Source organism: Cololabis saira, chromosome 5, assembly GCF_033807715.1.
Source record: "Cololabis saira isolate AMF1-May2022 chromosome 5, fColSai1.1, whole genome shotgun sequence".
NCBI lineage: Eukaryota > Metazoa > Chordata > Actinopteri > Beloniformes > Belonidae > Cololabis > Cololabis saira.
The window spans coordinates 43,379,188-43,402,334 of NC_084591.1; the positions used below are offsets into that span (position 1 = coordinate 43,379,188).

A 23,147-nucleotide genomic window follows, 5' to 3' on the forward strand; every position below is an offset into this window, starting at 1 on the left:
GAGGCACAAAGTTTTCTAGGGGGCGCTGTTGAGCCATTAGGCCACGCCCATTAATGCAAACCATTAAATATCAAATTTTTCACCAGGCCTGGCTTGCGTGCAAAATTTTGTGACTTTGGTGAAAAAGGCCTTCATTTCGTCAGAAAAAGGAGGAAAAAAAAACAACCAATTCCTACAGATACAATAGACGAATCCGGCGAAACCCGGAAGTCGAGCGGCCGCCATTACTGCGGTGGCGGCTCCGCTCCTCCGCTCCAGCCCATAGACATATATACGTATGGATCTATTACTCCGCTCCCTGCCAGGCTCTCTTAATGTGTTTGTATCATCGGAACACTCCTGTCCCGTCACGTGCATTTGTTTTGATAGTGAATGAAGACGGGAGGGACTTTCAAAACTACTTTTCTGTTTCACCAAGTGAACAGACGGAACGCAAAAAAAAGATGTTAAACTGCTGGAAAGGAGCTGGAATTTACCTGGATACCTTAAACAAGGAAGCCAGGGAGCGGTATATGGAGAAAATAATGATTATTAACGGTTTGGGTTCATATGAAATCACTACTAAAGAATGGAGCTCCGATGAGGATTTACTGCCGCAGTTCTGCACAACCCACGTCTTACTACCTTGTTTAGTGTTTGGCAGCTGCTTTGGTAAATGTTTGACTCGCCATGTGTTTCAATAAATTAGTATAATATAACAACATACAGTAGCCTACATCTTTTTTATTACTCTTACTTCTCTTTTCTTTTTTTTTATGCTGAAGAGGCTCCGATGGCGTGAGCAATATTTTTCTTTTCCTCGTGAGATTATTTTTTTCTTCTGCAGCTACAAATAGAGTTGATATTTTTTCCTCAACAAACTAGTTTTATCTGCAGATTGGGGTTATGTATGTATGTATTCTGTATCATCGGGAGCTGAGATAGTTCTGCCCTTCAATTAGAGACCTGTAATTGCGTTTTTTTTTCGTCATCGGACGCCAGGCGATCAATAAAATATTCTTGGATACCTAAAATAAAACAAAACATAAACAGGTAATATTTAATTGTGCAGATGTGCCTCGTAAGGAGAGGAGGTGGAGAGAGCTATATTACAGTGTTTAATCATACACTCCCTTATCTCCCTATTCCTCTATTCTTTCCTGCTTATCGCTCAAACAAATCATTATTTATAAATTAACATCAGCATTAATTTAAGATACCTTCATTATTTATGGAAGGCCACTGTCTAACATCATCAATCCAGCTATAATGATGCTGTAGAGCGTCAGGTTACAATAACAGCGCTGCGGTGGCAGATTGACACCTGCCACCGCAGCAATGGCGCCGCCGCAAGATGGCAGCGCACACAAACCGGTCGCCGGATTCGTCTATAGGGCCTTCGCACTGTCAGTGCTCGGGCCCTAATTAGGATGTTTGAACAGATTTGATGAGATTGAATGCAAAGTAATACTAATTAGGATAGGTCTGTTCGTTGGCCGTTTTGTAACATCTTACCTTACAGTACAAGGAAAACAGGCATCAAAAGTGCTCTTCGGGAAACTCAAGTGTTTTTAAGTGTGTTTGTCTAGTTTGTATCGATTCATCTGTCTTTAGGTGCTTTTTAGCAGTATGTTATAAAGGAACTTTTTGGCAATCTGTGTGTGTATCTACATCTAACTGCTGGGGTTCTCTGGTACATTCACTTTAGTCACGTGTGGTTTGCTGTTTATTAAAGCACTCAATCAAAGGACACAAAGCAGGATGTGATTATTCATGCATTAAGACACTGTCTGGGTAAGAATACATTTTGACGGCTTGATCACGTTCACTGACCCCTCAGATTATCAGTGAGACAGGCAACATATTTTATGTTTCAGTGAGTTTTGCATTCAGAGTGATTAGATGATGTGTGTCATGGATGTGTGAGTGTGCATGGGTGCACTCACCCTGCCCAGCTCCTTGTCCTCCAAAGCCAAGACGCCTGTGCTTTCTGTAAAGAGTTTTACTTTGACTAAAGGGAGCGGGTGTGTGGTGATGAAGTCCCCCTGAGTCCCCCACCTGAAAGGCAAAATGAAACCTTGTCTGTCTCGGACTATACATTGCATCGTAAAAGAATCCATTGGATTCATTTCCTTTTTAAATTTGAAACCCAGAACTATTGACAACAGGAAGGTCCAAATAAGTCCAAATAAAGATGGCTTGACATCCAGAACTACACTGCAAAAACTCAAAAATATTAACAAGAACATTTGTCTTATTTCTAGTTAAAATGTCTCATTTTTAGTAAAAAAAAATCTCATTACACTTAAAACAAGACTCATCACTGGAAAAAACAGCATTTTTCACCTGTTTCAAGTAGATTTTCACTTAAAATAAGTAGAAAAATGTGGAACAAGATTTTTTTGCTTGTAACGAGAAGATAAATCTTGTCCCACTGGCAGATTTTTCTACTTATTTCAAGTGAAAATTTACTTGAAACAGATGAAAATGGTCAAATAAGTTATTTTTCTGGTAATGAGTCTTGTTTTAATTGTAATGAGATTTTTTGACTAAAAATGAAACATTTTAACTATAAATAAGACAAATATTCCTGGTAAGATTTTGAGTTTTTGCGGTGTCTTTTAAGAGACATAATGACAAAAGTATACTATATGCAACTACAGTACCCTTAAGATTAATGTGTCATATTGTGGAGACATTTTTTATCCCTTTCCAACCAACTTGAACCAGGTCCTGGTGAGGACTGATACTTTAGCCAGTGAAAAGCTGATTCAGCTGTGGAGCATTTTTGCCATTATCATACACAAACACAACATATAGGCAACAAGAGAGCCACATTTAATATCATTATGTGGTTTGAACCTCCCTTTAGTGTACTATAAAATTCTATTGAGGAAAATCAATTCCTAAATATTGTCAGTCTTATGAATACTTTTTGGTATCCATGAAAACCACTGCACTGGGGCTTGGTGACATGCTAAGAGTCTCAATTGCATGCCTGCATCTTTCATGGCACAACAGTCATTTTAAGAGTGCATGCATGTGTGTAGATAACAGATGACAGATAAACCCTTTAAACATGTTCAGGGCAAGAAGCAAAGCTGAGGTCTACATTCAGTTTCCAAGGCAACACTCCACAGAAAAGTGTGTTTATTTTATGAACCAATGGCATGTGCACAACTGAAGAACAAAACCGATACAGGCAGCTCTGTCCAAGCAACAGTGCATGTGATATGCCATCTAAACTAAAATCTCCACATAAAATATGACATTTAACATGCCTGAATATTTTGGCAGTGGCTCTTCAGGTTAATGTACAGATGTTTGGAGTGTACAGTAAATACAATGCCGTTTCCATCATGGTAAAACCACATTTACGCTATGCTTTTCTAGTCTTGTTCTCCTCTCAAAACCGTTTTACACTACAAGCCACATCCATCCATTCAAACACGTTATTCTTAGGGTAAACATTCTTTTGTTTTTATTCTTTGTTATTTTATGCTGGGCTTTTCCTTTTTGTATCCAATACAAACAGGTACACCAATCTGTATGGTGAATTTATATAAGAAAGCAAATCATTTCCTGTCTAAATGCATTTGGTCATTTCAAAGCTTTTAAGGGTTAACATGTGATCTTTTTAATTGGCTCAAGAACTTCTGGTAGAAATGTCGGCTGATCAAGTGCACAACTCTTTATGCCCGTGGTGAAATGAAACATCAGGGGTTCCATTGGACAACTGGGTAGGGATTTGAAAATTAAGATAACTGATTATGGGCAGAAATATGTGCCACTAGAAACTGAATTTGAATAATTTATATTTGAATTTGAATTGCTCAACTTGAAGAATTTCATCAAAAAACTGAATCTGAATCACATAATTTGAATTTGTATTGTTTAATTTGAATTATTGCATTGAAAAACTGAATCTACATTCAGTTCTCACAATTCAAATTCAGTTCTTGCAATTCAATTTCAATTTTACTGTGCCAGACATCCGGGTCTTCCGCAGGAACAGCAATCGAGTGCAGATACACAAACTCCTTTTCACGTAGCCTAATACAACCTATTTTCTTTCAACGATATAAACGACCAATGGGAGATAGATATTTCGAAACCTATTGTGTTTTCTCCATTCTGTGTAAAAAGTGTAGATTTATATCTTGCCGTTCAAATTCGAATTCAAATTCAAATATAAATTTTTCAAATTCAGTTTCTAGTGGCACATATTTCTGCCCATAACTGATGCCTACAAAGCGGGAAAGGTTAGAAATATATACCAATTTTCTCCCAGCTTGAAATGTCCTCCCTCTGATTTGTTATAAAAAATTGGAAGGTTGAGGTAACTAACTAGTCAAGAAAGTGTGTGAGCTTTCACCGCACAGTGTATGGAGGTAGATTTGTGTCTTAATTATTCAATCAAAAAAAAGATTGCTTCAATCAAAAAATATATTTTCAATTAAAAAAGAAATCACTTCAATCAAAGAAAATGATTTCAATCAAAGAAAAAAAGTGTTTGAATGTAAACAAATATTTGAGACTCAAAAAAATGCATTTGAACATTTGAAAATATTTTTTTCGATTTGTAGTGATTTCTTGTTTTTGATTGAAGTGAAAAAGTATTTTTTTTTATTGAATCATTTTGACACAAACATCCCAGAGTGGGCGGATGCTTCCCCATTGGTCAGACATGTTTTTTGCATTTTTTTTTTTTTTTTTACCCCCAGGTAAATATTAAATACGGGAGTCCTGCTGTGAACCTTTTGATGAGTGGGAGAGAGAAAAGCACTGGACTGGTGGCTTAGTTTTTTGTTAATGTAATTTAAATAAAAAATGTATCTCGAATACTGAGCTTATGGTAATTACTTACCCATATGAATTTGTGGTTGTGTGCAGCAGCACCTGCTCAAGTGTGAGCACATGTGTGCAGCGTATGAGTAGGAGTGGCCTGAGTGAATGTACGACTCCCGGCTGGACTTGAAACATGAACAACAAGAAACTTGACACTAACATTGAGAGTAAACTTAATTAAACCATATCCTTTTGCTTCAGGCCTCATATTCAGTATCTGCAAGTACATTTACATTATATGCAGAATAAATTGTATGGATTGGAAGCATTATAATCATCAGGAGAGGACTTATATTGTAATGGGCAGCAAGTCAAGAACAGATGACATTTCTTTCTTCTAACGATAATGTCATCGTGATTAAAGATTTATGCTACAACTTCATGGACCTTGATGATGCAAAATGAGTTTCAGCATGGCAAGGTTTGCACCACTTTATATATCAGAACAAAGCAACTGGAGGTCAGTGCAATCATAACATAATCATAACAGGCTCTCTGTATAGGAATATGAAATATAATATTTGAAGTGGTTATTTATTACTAAAAGTGAGAGACAGAGGGCACTGCAGGCTAATTGCAGAGAAGGTCATGAGCTGCGAAGAAAAAAACCTGTCGACCAGCAAGGTCGCCGGCTTACTTTGAGCTCATTTAATTGTCACCGTTATGTGATTTTGGCAGGTGGAGAGCTACACATGAGAGAGAAAAAGAAATAAAACTCCATTAGCAGTTGGAACATTTGAAAGGGCAGTCTCATTACTGTGCAGACCCCTGCTGCCCGAAAGACATCCAACAGATCACCGATGTGTTCAGTCTTCAGTGCTAATCAGCTGAAACATCAGCATTTTGCTTAGAAAGAGGATTGTGGAGAAGAATAAATGACCAGATAAAACAGACTTATTATTTCAAAGGGCTGTTTAACTGGGGTTCATTTATTTCAATTAGCAGGATCTAAACTTATTGAATATAATTCATTTTTACAACTCTGAAAAGCAGGCCTAGTCCTTAGAACACAGAATGGCCTTGTCCTAGCATCACAAAGGGAGATATCAGTCCAGACTGTCCCTTGTTATTCCTCATAGTTGGAACATGTTACCACTGGCCTTCTGGCTGTGGCTACCAGTGGCCTTGTGGCCACTGGTAACAGATCAGAGCAGAGTCGTCCCTCTCTACGTTCGACAAGGAGTTGATAACGGTCCTCTTCGAAAATCACCTTTTGTCATGAACTGTGCTCTTCCTTCAGTTCCTGAGGACTTGAATGTCATCTTAGTGGCACTTATTTGAATACTGCTTTTATCCACACCAGGGGTCGGCAACCCAAAATGTTGAAAGAGCCATATTGGACCAAAAACACAAAAAACAAATATGTCTGGAGCCGCAAAAAATGAAAAGTCTTAGAATGAAGGCAAATGGCGAAAGGCGAAATGTTGAGAAAAAAGTCGAAATGTTGAGAAAAAAGTCGAAATGTCGAGGAAATAGTCAACATTTTGAGAAAAAAGTCAAAATGCAGAGAAAAAAGTTGAAATGTTGAGAAAAAAGTCGAAATGTCGAGAAAAAAGTCGATATGTCGAGATTAAAAAGGAAAGGAAAAAGGAAGAAAAAAAGGAAAAAAAAAGTCAAACATTTTTGAAAAAGCTCCAGGAGCCACTAGGGCGGCGCTAAAGAGCCGCATGTGGCTCTAGAGCCGCGGGTTGCCGACCCCTGATCTACACCTACATTGTGATCTACAATTTCAGTGTAGCTTGATTGTTGGATTGTGTGTCGCTTTGGATATAAGTGTCGGCTAAATGTAATGTAATGTACTTTCTTCAACTGTGAAAATGAAGTAGTGACTGTTAAAAAACCTACAGTAGCAACAGGCCACCATTACTGAAACCTCAATGGTAATTAGTAGGATCTCAGTTCACCATTTACTCAGGTCTGTAAGATGTGGACCTTCTTCTTCTTCATCAATGATTAGTTCTACCAACAAATTTATACAGGAGGCCTATGTTTGCTATGGTCTCTCCATTACCTTCACTTTCTTGTTCTAACAACACTTTGCAACTCATTTTGTATGCTAAGTATGCTTAGGCTAAAAAAAAAGGCAAAGAAAAAAATCTTTAACATAAGATTTTCCTTCATATATGTATGAAGTGGATTAGTCCTTGTTACAACAAAGCAGCCCTGCAACAAGATGCTTCCACCCTCATACCTCGCAGTTAGGATTTTGCTTCTAACGTTAGGTGTAGCTGAGCTTGCGACCGGGTGCTTTGCGTTTATTTGGTAGGCTAAACTTTAGCTGGTAAGCCAATTCCTTTCCACAAAGAACACATATCAGTCTACCTTTATCAATGGTGCCATCAGGGCGTTTTAGAAATGTAAATTCCCCATGGACTGGACCCACAACTTCCACATGCTCCTCCATTTTCACCTCTCTTCTCTTCTACTAACCGTTCCTTCCCAAGCCTGTCCAGCTACAATGGGAGTCAACCAGTGTTGCTAAACACGCCCAAACACATTGACAGCCAATGTCCACTTCAAAGTGTGACTCACCATTGTTTTTCACCCCTAACAACCTCGGGCACACACTTCACTTTAAAAAAAAAAAACAATAGAAGGAAACCTAAAAAGTTGGATTAATTTACCAATACATTTTGCTGGTAGAATTGCCACAGTAAAAATGACCATATTTCCAATGTCAAATTATCTTTTCACAATGATCCCCTTCAAGCCTCCACCCACCTGGTTCAAATCCTTAGACTCAATGAACTCACACTATTATTTGAAAAACAAAAATTAAATGGCGGTGTGGAAGCCCCAAACTTTCTTCATTACTTTCTTGCACATAAACTCCAATTTCTTGGATAGAGTTAGAACAGTTATTTGGTAGAGAAATTAGTATCGGAGTTTTGCTATTCATAAGCCGTTCTATAACACCCCTGCATAAAAACCCAATAATAGTCACTGGAGGTCTTTTCACTAAATGGTCAACAGCACAGTCTCACCAAATAAACACACTCCCATTTGGAATAACCCGGAATTCCTGATAAACAAGAAACCATTAAATCTCTCACCATGGATCACTAAGGACATCATGCACTTTAAAGATATCTATGAAAACAACATTCTGGTTTCTTTCTCTGACCTTGTACGGAAGTATGACATTGGAGGAAATCAATTTCTAGAATCCCTTCAGATCAAACCATCTGTTTAGGCAAAAATAAATAGCAAAGAACCCAACCTCAACCTTTCACTGTTGATTTCAGAATTAACTAAAATTTCTAGTCACTGTAAAATATTATCCAAAATTTACAAATGAATTGCTATGAATATCCGTCCCATCAACTGAATGGGAACAGGATCCAAATTTTTAAAAAGACTGGGTTGCCGTCAGGAGCTCAGTGAATTCCAGCATCGGACTGTGATAGGACAAATGGAGTCGTGAAATTTCCTTGCTCATAAATATTTCACAGTCAAATGTACACAGAAGTGTTTGGGAACGACAGCAACACAGCCACAAAGTGGGAGGCCACGCAGATTGACAGAGCGGGATCAGTGGATGCTGGGGTGCATAGTGCTTTTTGATTGAAAGGTTTGCGGCGATGAAGAACCAGCTGATGGTTCGGAAATAGTTCGGATTTGAAAAAGTTTTAAAATGAAAGTTTTTGCATTTTGGGTCGTTCAATGCGCTACCCCACACCCCAGATGGAAATATGTTTTGTTATGATTCTCTGCTCACCACTGGATGAAACCATCATTGGATAAGCTGTCATAATATTAATTATTTCTGATAACATTGTCATAATGCTGAATATATGGCATTTCATATATTGTTTGTTACTGTTTGACCGCCGTGTCTGATTGTGTTAAATAGCCTACATGTCGTTGCACATTGTAACTGTTGTGCAGGTTGAACACGCGTGTCTGAATTGTGCTACTTGGCGAATCCGACATCTACGGCTAAGATGAAAACTTAGCCTTAAAAATAAAAATATCCCCACGATAAGTCATAATTATGAGATAAAAAGTCGAAATGATGACTTTTTATGTCATAATTATGACTTACCGTGGGGATATTTTTATTTTTAGAGTAAAAGTAAAAAAGTAGGTGAAAAAACTACTCAAGTACTGAGTAACTGTTGAGTAAAGTCTGAAGTACAAAATAATCATCTTCAGGCAAATTAAATCAATAAAATAAATAAAAAATAAAGAATAGCTAAATTAAATTAAATTAATCTTAAAGTAAATTCAAGTACTTTAATAAATAATAAAATAATAAAATAATAAAAAAAAAACATTAAGCACAAGTAGCACAAAATTTCAAGCCTTTGTACTTTTCTTTTTTAACCAGGCAGAACTAGAACAAGCTACTGAATTCATAGAAACTGTGTGTGTTTGAGTCTGTGTAAATGTGACAAAACGTGCAAAAACAAACATTTTTCCCAAAGAATCACTCAGTGATGTCATGAGATTGACGCATACGCGGATAAAAGGGATAAAAGAAAAGTAACAGTTTTGTTTAAAATTGAATTTCTGTTGCAAATAAAACCTGTCTTCCAATTCATTGCATTTTTCATTGCATTTTTAGCCTAGTTATTTTTGTGGTAGAAGTATCGGATCGGTACTCGGTATCGGCGAGTACACAAATTTAAATACTCGTACTCGGTGTGAAAAAAATGGTATCGGGACATCCTTAGTACGAACGAGTGTAGCGTTACAACATTAATCAGTACAGTTAATAAAAGTGCTGCGGCTCCTTCAGCTGGAAGTGCCCGGGTCTTGCTCACCAGGGGCCTCATTGTACAAAGAGTTTGGCACAAAAAACGTGCGTACGCCACTTTCCACACTCACAGTTGGATGTTCAAAAAGAGAAATTACAGTGAAAAATCCCTCACTCACATATCAAGGTTGGCATGAGTACATTTCTAAGGTTTTGTCTGTTGGCTACGACGGAGTATAAGGGCAAAACTAAGACAAAAAAAAGGGAAATTACGAGAATAAAGTCATAATAATATGAGAATAAAGTCGTAACATTACGAGAATAAAAGTCATAATGTTGCGAGAATAAAGTCGGAATATACAATGATAGTATGTTCTCATAAAATTACGATTTTATTCTCGCAACATTACGACTTTATTCTCATAATATTATGACTTTATTCTCGTAATATTACGACTTTATTCTCACAACATTACGACTTTATTCTCGTAATATTACGACTTTATTCTTGTAATATTACGACTTTATTCTCGTAATATTACGACTTTATTGACTTTATTCTCATAATATTACGACTTTATTCTCACAACATTATGACTTTATTCTCGTAATTTCCAATATTTTTTTGTCTTAGCCCTAATACTCTTCCGTAGTTGGCTACACTCAGTGACGATACAGTGAAGTCCAAAAATATGAGAAAACATGACATCAATAAAACAGGGCACAGTCATGAACTCACTGTGGTCGAGAAGCTTCCGCTTGGTCAGTCTGCAGTTTTTCTCCTCCTTCCACCTCCATAGTGCAGTAAACAATTCGGTGTGCAGCCACTGATTTAAGTCCTTGGACCTCCACAATTACAATCTGTAAACCGCAGACAACATAATCCCTCTTTACATTAATAACTTTGTGAGATATTTTTACTGTCATTTATTAAACTATTTTCACTTATTCCTTAAAAAGGGGACAAAGCAGAAGAACCTGACACTTGAAATTCAGCTGTTAGTTGTTATCACTTAGAGAATCTATTTGGTCACGATGTCACCTGCAAAACTGACATGAACGCTTAGGAACAGACCTCGAGAGTGAAGGTCAGCACAACGTCTGATTTGGACAGGATGTCTCCCTCGTCCCCGATGTCCAGGAAAGAGTTGTTCATGGAGGAGCGTTTAAGCTTCTGTTTGAAGTCTGGACCTCCTTTGGACACCGGCAGACTTTCCAAGTTGGCCATCAGCAGGTTGACGGAGGAACGCAGCTCTTCCACATAAAGAACCTCCATGTCAGCAGAAACAAACTTTGGGTATCTTCTTTCCTGCAGCACACAGTAATTGTTCATTAGGAGAAGAGTTTCCTTCACGTCCACATGTTAATGACCACCACACTGAAATGAACAACAAACAGTTGATCTTCAGTGTTTCAAGATGTTTCCGCTTAGACCAGTGATTCTCAACTGGTGGATTGTAGAATAGATTTTGTTGGTCGAGACCTTTGACACTTGGAAAAGCCTAAATTAAAAAAAAAAATGCTTTTACATTGATGGAGAAATATTCAAGTCCTCAAAATAATGTGTGTTATTGAAGGCTAACTACTTCACATAGCACATCATTCGAACTGTGAAGGGAGTCACAAGGAGTTTGTCAGATACGTTGTTATTCAGCTTTTAATATCTCCTTCAAATCAAAGTTTTTAGGCTAGAATAGGTTTTACAGAGGAGGTCACATGAAAACCTGCAGGACTTATTTTTTAATTCAGCATTTTTGACCATGGTACCAGGTATCAAGATTTGAGCTTTTCAGAGGAAAGGCAATTTTCTTAATTTACCATTTTTTCGGAGAGATGGAAATTCAAAATTCGGGCATAACATGAAAGTGATTTTGGACTCACAATAACAGAATAAACCAGAACCAATACTGTTGTCCACAGAGCTGCAGAAATGAGGATCATTTACTGATTCATTCACTGGTCCTTAAAAAAAAAAAACATCCTTAAAATAATTTAGCTAATAATTTAGCTTTATAATGTGGGCTGGTATGTTTGGGTTCTAATAGTTCATAATTACCGGTATTCTTTTGTTTTCTTAAATTGTGAACAACGTAAGGGGTTGTTTGGCTTTGAGTTTCATCATAGACTAAGAAAACTAAAATAAAAATATGTCTCACCCTTGAAATCTTTTCAGCCAGCTGTAACCTGCCATCCAGCTCTCTGCGAATCTGAGCAGCTTGTTCATCCACATTATCCAGCTACAAAAAGAAAATGAGACAACCGAGATTTCATCAGTCAACCATTCAGAGACCGGCAGAATCAATAGACTGATCAAACAGAAAAGTTGAAAGGGGGAAAAGTAGAGGTCTCTCTCAGTGGGGATGGATTTATCTTTTATTGCCTGCGGGAGGTAGGAAATGACAGTAATTAGCGACACAGTCGGAGAGGATCCGAGTTCAGCAATGTCATCAGAGCACAGAAAAAACATATTGGTCAGTTACAGATAAAAGAAGTTCAGTCTTGTTTGTTTTCTCTCGTCAGCAGCTCAATATTTATTGTTGAAGTCAAAGCTACATGTCTTGCCTTATTTCTACTTCATGTTGCTCAATAAAAACTATACTGATGTGAATATAAAATCTTGTACAGCCTGTGTAACGGTTACCAAAGGTAAGTATATAGATGATATTCATTGAACCAGTATCAGTAAGGTCTAGGAACGACTGAAGAGCCTGAAAACCTGTGTCAGCAGAATTACCACACACTCACACACACACACACACACACACACACACACACACACACACACACACACACACACACACACACACACACACACACACACACACACACACACACACACACACACACACACACACACACACACACACACACACACACACACACACACACACACACACAACGGAATGGTTTGAATTCAATGTATTGTTCACAAAATAATAAAGATGAGTTTACAAACCCTGCCTACCTAAGCCGGCTTCCTAGTGTGCACAAATGCACAATAAATGGGCCCATAAAAATAAATAAAATAAAATAGAGGTTCCTTCAAAATAAAGAGTTCAATGTCCAATGCGTACTGCTCCTTTAGGGAAAGAAGCAAAGGTCTTCTTGTGTATGAGTGTGTGTTCTTTGATGTCTGTGTTCGAACTACCCGGGTAGATTTTGAGTGTTAAGGCTGAAATATGGTTCTGCGTCACACCAACGCAGAGCACACGCCGCAGCCGTGACGCCGTGCTGAACCCTTCGGACTTCTCCGTCACTCCATTTGGTCGCGGTGCAGTACCCCCCGCGGCCGCTAGTTAGCGATCTTTTTCTGAATGGTTTATCCGACTTTTTCCAGTCACAGTGAATCAAAAGAGATAAGGACAACTATTGTGCAAAAAACCAAAACAAAAAAAATCACATATAAACGAAGAAAAGAGCCCTGGAAGTTCACTACTGCTTCAAACCGGAAACCGGAAATGCTTCGCTTCCAAGCGAACCAATCACAGCCCTCTCCGTCTGCGTGTGGTCTGCGTCGCCTCGACGCGTAGTTACAATTTTCGGGAGGTGCACGTCAGTGACGGCGCAGGTGACGGCGTGTCGTCTGCGTCGACCCAAACCACACGCCGTAGGCACGGTGCCATTTTGACGCAGAAGCATAATTCAGCCTTTAGTCTTATCTGTCTGTTAATGAAAAAGGAATCGACGATGCTGTGCTCTGCAGATGGATCCTGCGGCTGGCCACACCACGTTGCTGGTTCCTCCACAGTCAATCCTCAATTCAAACTGGCTCGCCACTGAACATAAAGTTCAGATCCCGATCGACTCGGTCTGGGTAAAAAACCAATCTATGCAAACAGCGAAGAATGCATGTTATAATATAATTTTCTCTCTATCCTTAAATCATCACTATCATTAACATTTCCTCTCTTAGTATATCAATCATGAAAGATACACACTGTCTAATCATTGCAAAATGAATAGAATTGCATCACATCACACAAGATAAGTGTCAATTAGCTGCAAATCATGCACACCAAATCACAACATTCACTTCAACATGTAAATGAAATATAATATATTTAAACTCACTATTTATATTTTTAACACATTAAATCTATTTATGCTCTTTTAACAGCACTGTAATTGTAACATATTTTAATTAAACATAGGCCCTTTAATATTCAGCCCTCTTTTAACTGTTAAGATGGACCAACAGCCCTTATGTATTCACTTAAGCATATTTAAAGGAGCTTGGGGCTGGTTTTAAGAAATGAGACTCTCTATCGCCACGACGGCCGTCGGGGGTACTGCAGCCAACAGTGAAGCCGGCACAGGACAACGGGGAGAACGTGCATGCAGCGTCATGTGACGTCACATCCGCACCCCAGCGCGGGAAAATCGGGACCGACTTGCATTACATTTTGCAAATAAAAAAAAACAGCCTCAAGCTCCTTTAAACCATTAAATTACCTTAACAATACAGGTAATCAATCAATACTCCTTCAGTAACATAACTTTAACCTCAAACAATTAAATATAAGGCACCTTTAATGGTGTAAAACACTGTTACTGCTCTGCTACAGTATCACAGCTGCATAGTGTAAGTGAACCTTAGCATGACAGTGCACAATTAGCTCGTGGCTAGCGGGATTAGCTCGTTGCTAACGTAATTAGCGATCTTTTTACACTCATTTATCATCACTAAAATGATATGTATCTGTATCTGTGTAGTCTCTCGTACTCTTGGCGACAGTATCACAGCTCCAATTGGTTTTTATTCATGAATCAAGAGTAACACAGTCACAAGGAGTCCTGATAGCCAAGATGGCGCATTAGCATTAGCATTTCTTACCGGAGCTAAGGCCTGCTAACAGAGGCCCTCCATTCCAGCTGAATCCTCACACAATGTAACACCCTGACAAACGAATAACATGTTAACAGTCTGTACCAGGCGAATTATGGTGAATTTCTGGTGTGAGAAGTGTTTATTCGTTACCGGGAGTTCTCAGTTGGTAAGCTGTGTGCTCTTGGCAATGACTTCTGCCGAAAAGAGAGTGAACACAGGCTGCGCGGTTTACTCATAGCTAGGGGTGTAACGATACACTAATCTCATGATACGGTACGATACACGATATTGAGGTCACGATAACGATACGATATTATAGCAGTATTTTTTAACAACCTTGAATGAGGAACATATGACTGGAAAAAATTGTCTTTTATTTGAAAGACACAAAATACAAAACAATACTGTGTGTTTGCCCTATTGTTACAGTTTGTAATGCTTTATAACTGTTTAAGTTTTAAAGAGAAAGCCAGGCCAACCATTTTCCACAAACTGAACTAAAAGTAAATGTCAGGTTTGCATTATGCATCTTCAGTTTCATACAAGTAAAAATATTTTGCCAAATACTGAATAGTTTCTCTCATGTATGATTTGACTTTTTTCTTTCTAATTTAACAACTAAAATTAAATAAATAAATAAAAGTAAATAAATACATACAATATTACATCATAAAAAAGATTGAAATGCTCACCCTATAAGTGTAAGAGGAGATTTATTTTTGTTAAGAAGGTTATTTTGGTAATTCAGGGTTCATTATTTTATAAATATATTCTTTGTATTCTGATGTAAATCAGGGACTATAATGACACTAGTCAGTTTATCTGTAGTGATTAGTCTGTTTTAGATTGGGCGGAGTGATACGCCACAGTACGGCACTAGGTGCTGTGTTGATGTTCTAAAATCCTACGCTGTTGAGGGACATTAAAGTACACTGGAACCCAGCAGAAGTTGCCCGCGTGTTTATCCCACTCACGACCTGAAAAAGGTTTAATTTAATAAGGTAAGGCTGAACTCTACACCAGCCTTACATAAGTAAAAGTTCAGAGCTCAAAACGGGACCACAAAACGGGACTAGTTTCTTCTGAGCGGAGTAAGATTTTGGTCCACGGGTCGAGGTGCGGTCGCGGTCGGATGCGTGTTACTAGTAAACACAATAGATTAATATTGATAACCCAATATCGCGATACACTTTGTCACCCCCACGACACGTATTGTGAAGTTTTTGTATCGCAAAATTTCGTGGCACGATATATTGTTACACCCCTACCCATAGCGGACGGGCCACCCTCTGGTCGGCCATGGAACTGCACCGTTCCACAACAATAAGTTCTGAAACCCAGGTGGGTTACACCAGCTTTATAGTTGAATAGCTGTGTTCTGCAAAGAACAATTCAAGAAAGCTGAAAACGCTATGGCATGTCACAAAGTTAGATAAACATCATGCGGTCTGAAAATATATCCCTTTAACATATAAGAAAGCTCATGACTAATGTTATGTTTGCTGCAGTTTTACAATCGCAAAGAGCAAGGGAATCACAAACTTGATGTTAGTAAGACTCAGAACAGAGATGAAAGTTGAGTAGGGATGGGGTGGAACTGCTTAGAGGGCACAACTTGTTTTTAACAAATCTGTGATGAGCAGAGGCGTCAAAAATCACAGCGATAAAACTGCTCTGATGCAAAGTGGCCTGAAGCCAAGGAGACAAATGAAACCTTCTGAGCGGATATGGCATGGAAAAGATAAGCCATTTAATCTGAGCCTCTACTAGAATGAGTACCAGCGAGGATGAGATGCTCCAGACTTGATACAGTTATAAGGAACCGTAAAGCAGCTTAAGAGAAAAGTACACTGGGGGGAAATTTAAAAAACAAAAAGAAAGAAAGAAAATAGACCAATTAACACTGACCACACAAAAATGGCTGGTCAGTAGTGCAGAAACCTCCATTTAATGTAGCTCAGTCAGTCATCTTAGTTATGTAACAGTTGATATAATAATTGCTTTGAGCAGAAAGTGTGGACAAGCTATTCATGGAAAGTCCACATATTACTCTTGTTGCAGGAGACTCTGACCTTGCTGGGGGTTCATGTTGCTTAACAACTGACTCATACTGACAGTTATTGACTGCACAGTTCTTCAAGCTTCTTTTTTTTTAAAGATTTTTTTGGTAGTAGTGGCCTTTTTTGGGAAAGTAGGTAAACAGGAAACGGGAGGAAGACACGCAGTAAAGAGTGACAGACCGGGACCCGAACCTGCGCTGCCTGCAGGAAGACTAGGGCGTCTGTAAACAGCACCCACTCAACCCACTGAGCTATCCAGACACGACTTTTTCAAGTTCCTGTCTAAAAGGTCTTTGCAATTCCTGAATTTGCATTTTAGGGCCAAAACACGGCATAAAACATCCATCATGTGGAAGATGGATGTCAGTTTTGAAGGTTTGCTGAATGGTTTTAAAACAAAACAAATTTTGCACAACTTTAAAAATCTACTTAAAGATGAAAGGAGCCAGAGTTATTAAAAGTTCATACATCCATAATCAACATATTTAAAGTGATATGAGTCAATAATATTGATCTGGTTCAGACAAAGAATGTCTTTAAATACTTGCACTGGTAGTGCAGCCGTCTCACAGCAAGAATGTCCTGGGTTCAATTCCCGCCGGGGACGCTGTAGGCGCTGAATGCGTGTTAAGTTACCCCATGACTTCAGCGCCCATTATTTTGAATTATTTTTTTTCTTTTTGATGCACTGTATATACATGTACGAGGATGATGCCTCAATAGGCTGTGAAGTAATCATTGACTCACCAGCAACCTCCTTAGGTACACCAGGTCTACTTATATCATGGAGTGCCATAAATAAGATGGAGAGCCAATGTTCTTCCAATTCAGATGAGAGCTGTTTTTAATTATGGCTAATGTGCATTAATGTTCCCATGAACCACAAGTGCTTGTCACATTGCCAAAGACCAGCATGCGTGTATGGAATACTCAATGGAGATGATTAAAGGAAAGTGAGACAGTGAGAAACACCAGAGTACTGTGACATGTGTTATTGTGCATTTGTTTCATTCCACACCTAGGCCTACGCATACATTGTAGGATGGTAAATTGTTAATTGAAATGCTGCCAGTGAGACCTGAGGTAAACACACACACGTATATATATACATATATATATATATATATATATATATATATACACACCGTATTTTCTGGACTATAAGCCGCACCTGTATATAAGCCGCATCCGCTCTATTTAGAAAAAAAGATCTGCAAGCCGCAGATATTTATGTTGTTAGATTAGATATATACTACATGTACAGAAGGATTTTGAGCTGTAAATGATGTACATGTTTGTACCTAAATAGATCATTTCCTAACAGTGTCTTTTAACACAGCAGCAACTTTGCTGATTAAAACGGGACAGAACCAAGAGAAAATAACCAGTATTTATTCATCCATTTATCTGTTTGAAATCTGCTTTGCATTTATTTTGTCTTAGTTTTTATTCTAATTCCGGTTAGCACTCCCCCTAGCGGCTTATAGTCCAGAAAATACGGTATATATATATATATATATACAGAGCCGCCGCAAGGGGTGTGCGAACCGTGCGACCGCACGGGGCCTCGCGCCCCAAGGGGGCCTCGCGCCGTTTTTGAAAAAAAAAAAAAAAAAAAAAAAAAAAATTGTTTTTTTTTTTTTCGTTTTTTGTTTTCGTTTTTTCCCTTATAAATATCAACAGTCACATTCCATTACAGACCTAAATGTGTACTAGTCTGTGCATATCAGTAAAATATATGTGCAATGATGACGCGTGTCTGTTGTTCAATACAACTGATCAGACCAAGCGCATTAACACAAGGTGCTCTGATCCAGACGGGTGGAGTTGGAACAAACTGTCACACAATGTCGAGAGAACGAGACAGATTCAGGAAATTTCCATCAGGGGATGAAAAAAGAAAAAAACTAAAGAAAATGGAAGAGTTTAATGCCTCTCTGAAAGGCTCGTTTGATAAATTTGTCACAAAAACACCAATCCGACCGGGTCTCAAGCAGTCGTGGGGCCCCGCGTCGAGGCAAGTCAAATGATGATGAGGCAGGGGAAGGTATCCAGTATTTTGCTAATTGGAGAGTTAAAATTGCGCATATAGACACCCGATCCGACCCAAAAAACCCCAAAATTTCGCGCGCGCTCGCTACGCTCACGCGCGAGGGCCCCCCCAAGCCATTTCGCACAGGGCCTCGCAAATCTCCCAGACGGCTCTGTGTATATATATATATATATATATATATATATATATATATATATATATATATATATATATATATATATATATATATATACGGCGGCCGGCGTCACTTCCGGCTGGTGGGCGGAAGTGACACATGATTTATGTGGCAGGGTGGAGGTGCAGCCATCAGGAGATTGGATACACCTGTACCCAATCAACCTCTCCACCCTGCCTCCCTTGATAAGCAGCAGCTGGACTCCGGAGAGAGGCTGCTGCTGGAGAAGGTTCTGCTCTGCTGAAGGAAGCTGAACGCACGTGTGTCTTGGGTGAAGGGAGAAAATAAAAGGTTCCTGCACTAAACCCTGTGTCCTCTGTCCTGTCGGTCGGGCCCCCGTAGCACTAGCCTTGCTACAATTTACAATTGTGAAATGTTATATCTGTTCATGTTGCATTAAAGCAGCAAAATGTAACTTTCAGCTTTTGTTGAGTTTGGCGGCTCCTTTGGACAAAAGCGGTAGTGCTTTACCAGAAAGAACACTACGTTTCCCATGAGCACCAGCGCGTACTGCCGGAAAACTCCTGTCCCGTCGCGTGCATTTGTTTTGATAATGAATGAAGACGGGACGGACTTTCAAAACTACTTTTCTGTTTCACCAAGTGAACAGACGGAACGCAAAAAAAAAGATGCGAAACTACTGGAAAGGAACTGGGATTTACCGGGATACTTTAAACAAGGAAGCCAGGGAGCGGTATATGGAGAAAATAATGATTATTAACGGGTTGGGTCCATATGAAATCTCTACTAAAGAGTGGAGCTCCGACGAGGATTTACTGCCACAGTTCTGCACAACCCACGTCTTGTGAACGCAGGTTAGGCTACCTTGTTTAGGAGTGTTTGGCAGCTGCTTTGGTAAATATTTGACTCGCCATGTGTTTCAATAAATTAGTATAGTAGTACAACATACAGTATATGTTTTGTATTACTCTTACTTTCTTTTCTTCTTTTTGACTGCTATATTATGCTGAAGAGGCTCCGAGGCGTGAGCAATATTTTTGTTTTCCTCGTGAGATTATTTGTTTCCTCTGCAGCTATAAATAGAGTTAATATGAGGGCTATGAGACCTCCTGGCGTGGATGGCTCCCTGATACCGTTTCCTCACCTGGATCCTCGGTGCTCAGCCATGTCTACACCGTGTGTCTGCGTCTGTGTCTGTGTGTGTAACTTGGGTGAATTGTGGTGTGCTTGTGTCTGTCTGTGTGTGTGCGGGGAGGGGGGCAGGGCATTAATACGTTTTATGTTTATTTGTTTTATGTGAAGCACTTTGTATTACATTATTTGTATGAAAAGTGCTCTATAAATAAAGTTTGATTTGATTTGATAATATATTTTCCTCAACAAACTAGTTTTATCTGAAGATTGGGGTTAATTGCACCGCAGAGAGCTGGCCAGCAACGGCGTTTAGCTGGAGAAGTGGGGAATAAAACCCGATCAGTCTGTGTGCGTGTTTGTTTGTGATCATGTGTGGAAGGTTGTTTGGTCGTTACAGCCGCGATCCAAGCGAGCCGACGACTCTTTCACTCTTTTACTGTGTTATATCAGATACTCTGCCTCCGTGGTTCTGCCTCCGAGCAGGAAAGCGGTGAAAAGTTAAACCATTAGCGATCTTTTCCCCACGTCTGTTGTGTGGAGCTGCTGCAGCCACAACGCAGAAACGGGTTACCAGCTTCTGTGGAGCTGCGCTCCAAGCCCCGCCAATTTTCGTCTCGACTACGAATCGGGAAGGAGGGGGAAGTGACGTATGCCGTAAAGCAGTCAAAGCCGTAAAAATGTGTAGTTTTTTAGTGTGGCAGGGTTCCTAGCATGCTCCTCAAAGTTACATAGTGCCAGTGAAGGCGATACAGACCCCTCAGACCATGACAGAGGTTCATTAAACCTGTTGGAAGTTGATGTACCATCACAATGACTCTGGAAATATGATATTAAGGTGGAAAAGTTACATTGTGCTGCTTTAAAGCAGTTTTGTGTTTAATGAACTGTTTGATCCTAAGAAAGTTCTTAAAATTCACATTTATTCCATATGCCTCATCAACGCTTGGTGTTTTCCTTTGATTGAGTGGCTTTCTGGGTAATCTGGTCCTAATGTGACTAAAGTGGGACATATGGAAATATTAGATTAAGGTGGAAAAGTTACATAGTGCTGCTTTAAGCTGCTGCTATTCATTACATGCCATTCAGAATGTTGCACTAAGGTTAAGCCAAAAAGTATTTTAATTTTCTTGTGTTTGTGAGTTTGACTGGATGTCATTCAACTACCTCTTTTGAAGTTAAATGTATTTATTTTTGTTATTGCACTATTCTGCACTTTTTGTTTTAGTTTACAATTTCATGTTTTTACATTTTGAGGCACCAGAGCTGATAAGCTTTGTTGAAATATGTGTCCATGTTGTTCTCCATTGAACAATAAAAGAAACTTGGGATAATTTGAGTTTTAAAATTTAAAATTCATTACCAAAACGTATCTGATTGGGAAAAAGTATCGGAAATGTATCGGGTGCCAAAACTAGTGATTGGATCGGGAAAAATCGGGATCGGCAGATACTCAAACTCAAGTGATTGGGATCGGATCGGGAGCTAAAAAATCCTCATTGGGACAATATATATATATATATATATATATATATATATATATATATATATATATATATATATATATATATATATATATATAGATAGATATAGATATAAATAGATACATAAAAACACATACACACATAACATGCCCCATGTGTTTGTATCTGTTGACCTTACCTGACAGGCGTTGTACAGAAGTTGGTGCTCAAACTTGCGAATGCCAAGGATCTGCTGGAACATCTCGTACAGCTGGTCTTTGCTGAGGATCAGCTCCGACACGGCACTCAGGTGCCCCCGCTGTGGTGGTCGCCGCACATCCTCCTCCCCCCTGTAAATGGCATCGTACTTTGCAATCCAGGAGCTGAGCACAGTTTCCTTGCTGAGGCCATCGATCTCTGGAAGGCTGCGGACTCGCCGCTCGATGTTTTTCTTGAAAACCTCTCGGAAATCATTGGCAGAGCAGCCGCCACTCTGAACCATCCGGGAAGCGCGCTCACTCTTCAGAAAGCCCTGTTATGGAAGCAGAAAAAAAACAATAAGCACTTTTTTGAAGCACATGACAGCAACCCAGGTTCACTTTTGGTTGAAGGCCTAGAAAGTATTAAAAAAAACATTAGAGGTGGTGACAGACTGAAATTACTTCTGCAGAGAGAGACCTTTTATATTTACCAAATGAAAGCCACTTTCTATCCAGGTTTAAATGAAGACATTGTTTTCAGCCCTCTTTTTGTAACTTTTTTTCATTACAGATAGTGTTCTTTCTTCTCCTACCGTATTTACAGTATTTAATTGTTTAACAATTGGTGGAGCCATTTATTGGTCATTATCTGTTATTTCTCTTGTTTACATTTGTCCTCCCACCTACCCAGGTGATTTCAATCATCCCAATTAAGGAGTGTTACACCCTGAGGAAGGCTGTGGCCCAAACGCGTGGGCTAGGGCTGGGCGATATATCGAGATTTTAATATATATCGATATATTTTCAAACACGATATGGTACGAGACAATATCGTTTATATCGATTTAAAAAAAAAAAAAGAATTTTTTTTTTTTTTTAAATGATTTTGATATAGCTTATTTTGTGACAAATTGACTTGAATGTTTTATTTGAGATTTGCACAAATGTTTTGTTATTCGCACAACTGTCAACCTCAGTGGAAAAGTCTGCCTGTTACTGTCTACATTGTATTAATTGCACAGTGTATTTTAATTTAATTGTTATGCAGGAAAGGGATATTTGTTTTATTTTATTCAAGAAGCATTTTTATTCTATATATGCAGGCAGTTTATTTTTATTTCATTTGTGTTATACATTTTGATATTGTGCAGACCTCTGTTAATAAAAGGTACCTGTGTGACATTTGGCACGAGGCTTTGTATTAAAACTGACTGTTTTTTTAAGGGTTTGCCTCAGAAAAAAATGAAGCTAACAGAGATGCTATGCTATAATGCTTTGGGGGAAACCCCAATTATGGCACAGAAAAAATATCGAGATATATATAGAGTATCGCCATTTAGCTAGAAAATATCGAGATATGACTTTTGGTCCATATCGCCCAGCCCTAGCGTGGGCTGTAACCCACTTTTTTAATCTTCTACATGAAATAGCCATTTCAAATAAAGGCTTTTTATATTTGAAGAAGAGTGCCTTGGATTTTTCTTCTTTTTTGAAGCACTTTGCTTGATTGATTTTTTTCAAAAGAAAGTTTTCATTGCCCTACACTGTCACCTATGAAAATAAGTGTTTCAATTTATGACTATGAATTACTGGAGACACCAAGAACAATTCAGGGGATCAATTCAAATGATCTTTGGGGAAAAGATATCATTTCATAAGGCATCTCACAAGCAAAGTACATCATTAAGTGATCAAGTATAACAATCAGTCATAAAGCTTCAACAATCAATAGTTTATTGCCATGTCGATA

The 23,147-nt window shown here is 38.7% G+C and overlaps 1 protein-coding gene across 3 annotated transcripts in view; it reads right to left on the reverse strand.

Moving 5' to 3' along the window:
• The window catches only part of cadps2 (Ca++-dependent secretion activator 2), a 290,724-nt gene that overhangs the window by 185,925 nt on the left and 81,652 nt on the right, over positions 1 to 23,147 (reverse strand). For all 3 annotated transcript variants that reach the window (XM_061722218.1, XM_061722219.1, XM_061722217.1), the window contains exons 3-7: positions 21,397 to 21,729; positions 11,683 to 11,763; positions 10,602 to 10,835; positions 10,266 to 10,387; positions 1,926 to 2,037 (exon numbers count right to left, since the gene is read on the reverse strand). In XM_061722218.1, coding sequence (XP_061578202.1) covers positions 1,926 to 2,037; positions 10,266 to 10,387; positions 10,602 to 10,835; positions 11,683 to 11,763; positions 21,397 to 21,729 — 882 coding nt within the window. The remainder of the gene's footprint in view (positions 1 to 1,925; positions 2,038 to 10,265; positions 10,388 to 10,601; positions 10,836 to 11,682; positions 11,764 to 21,396; positions 21,730 to 23,147) is intronic.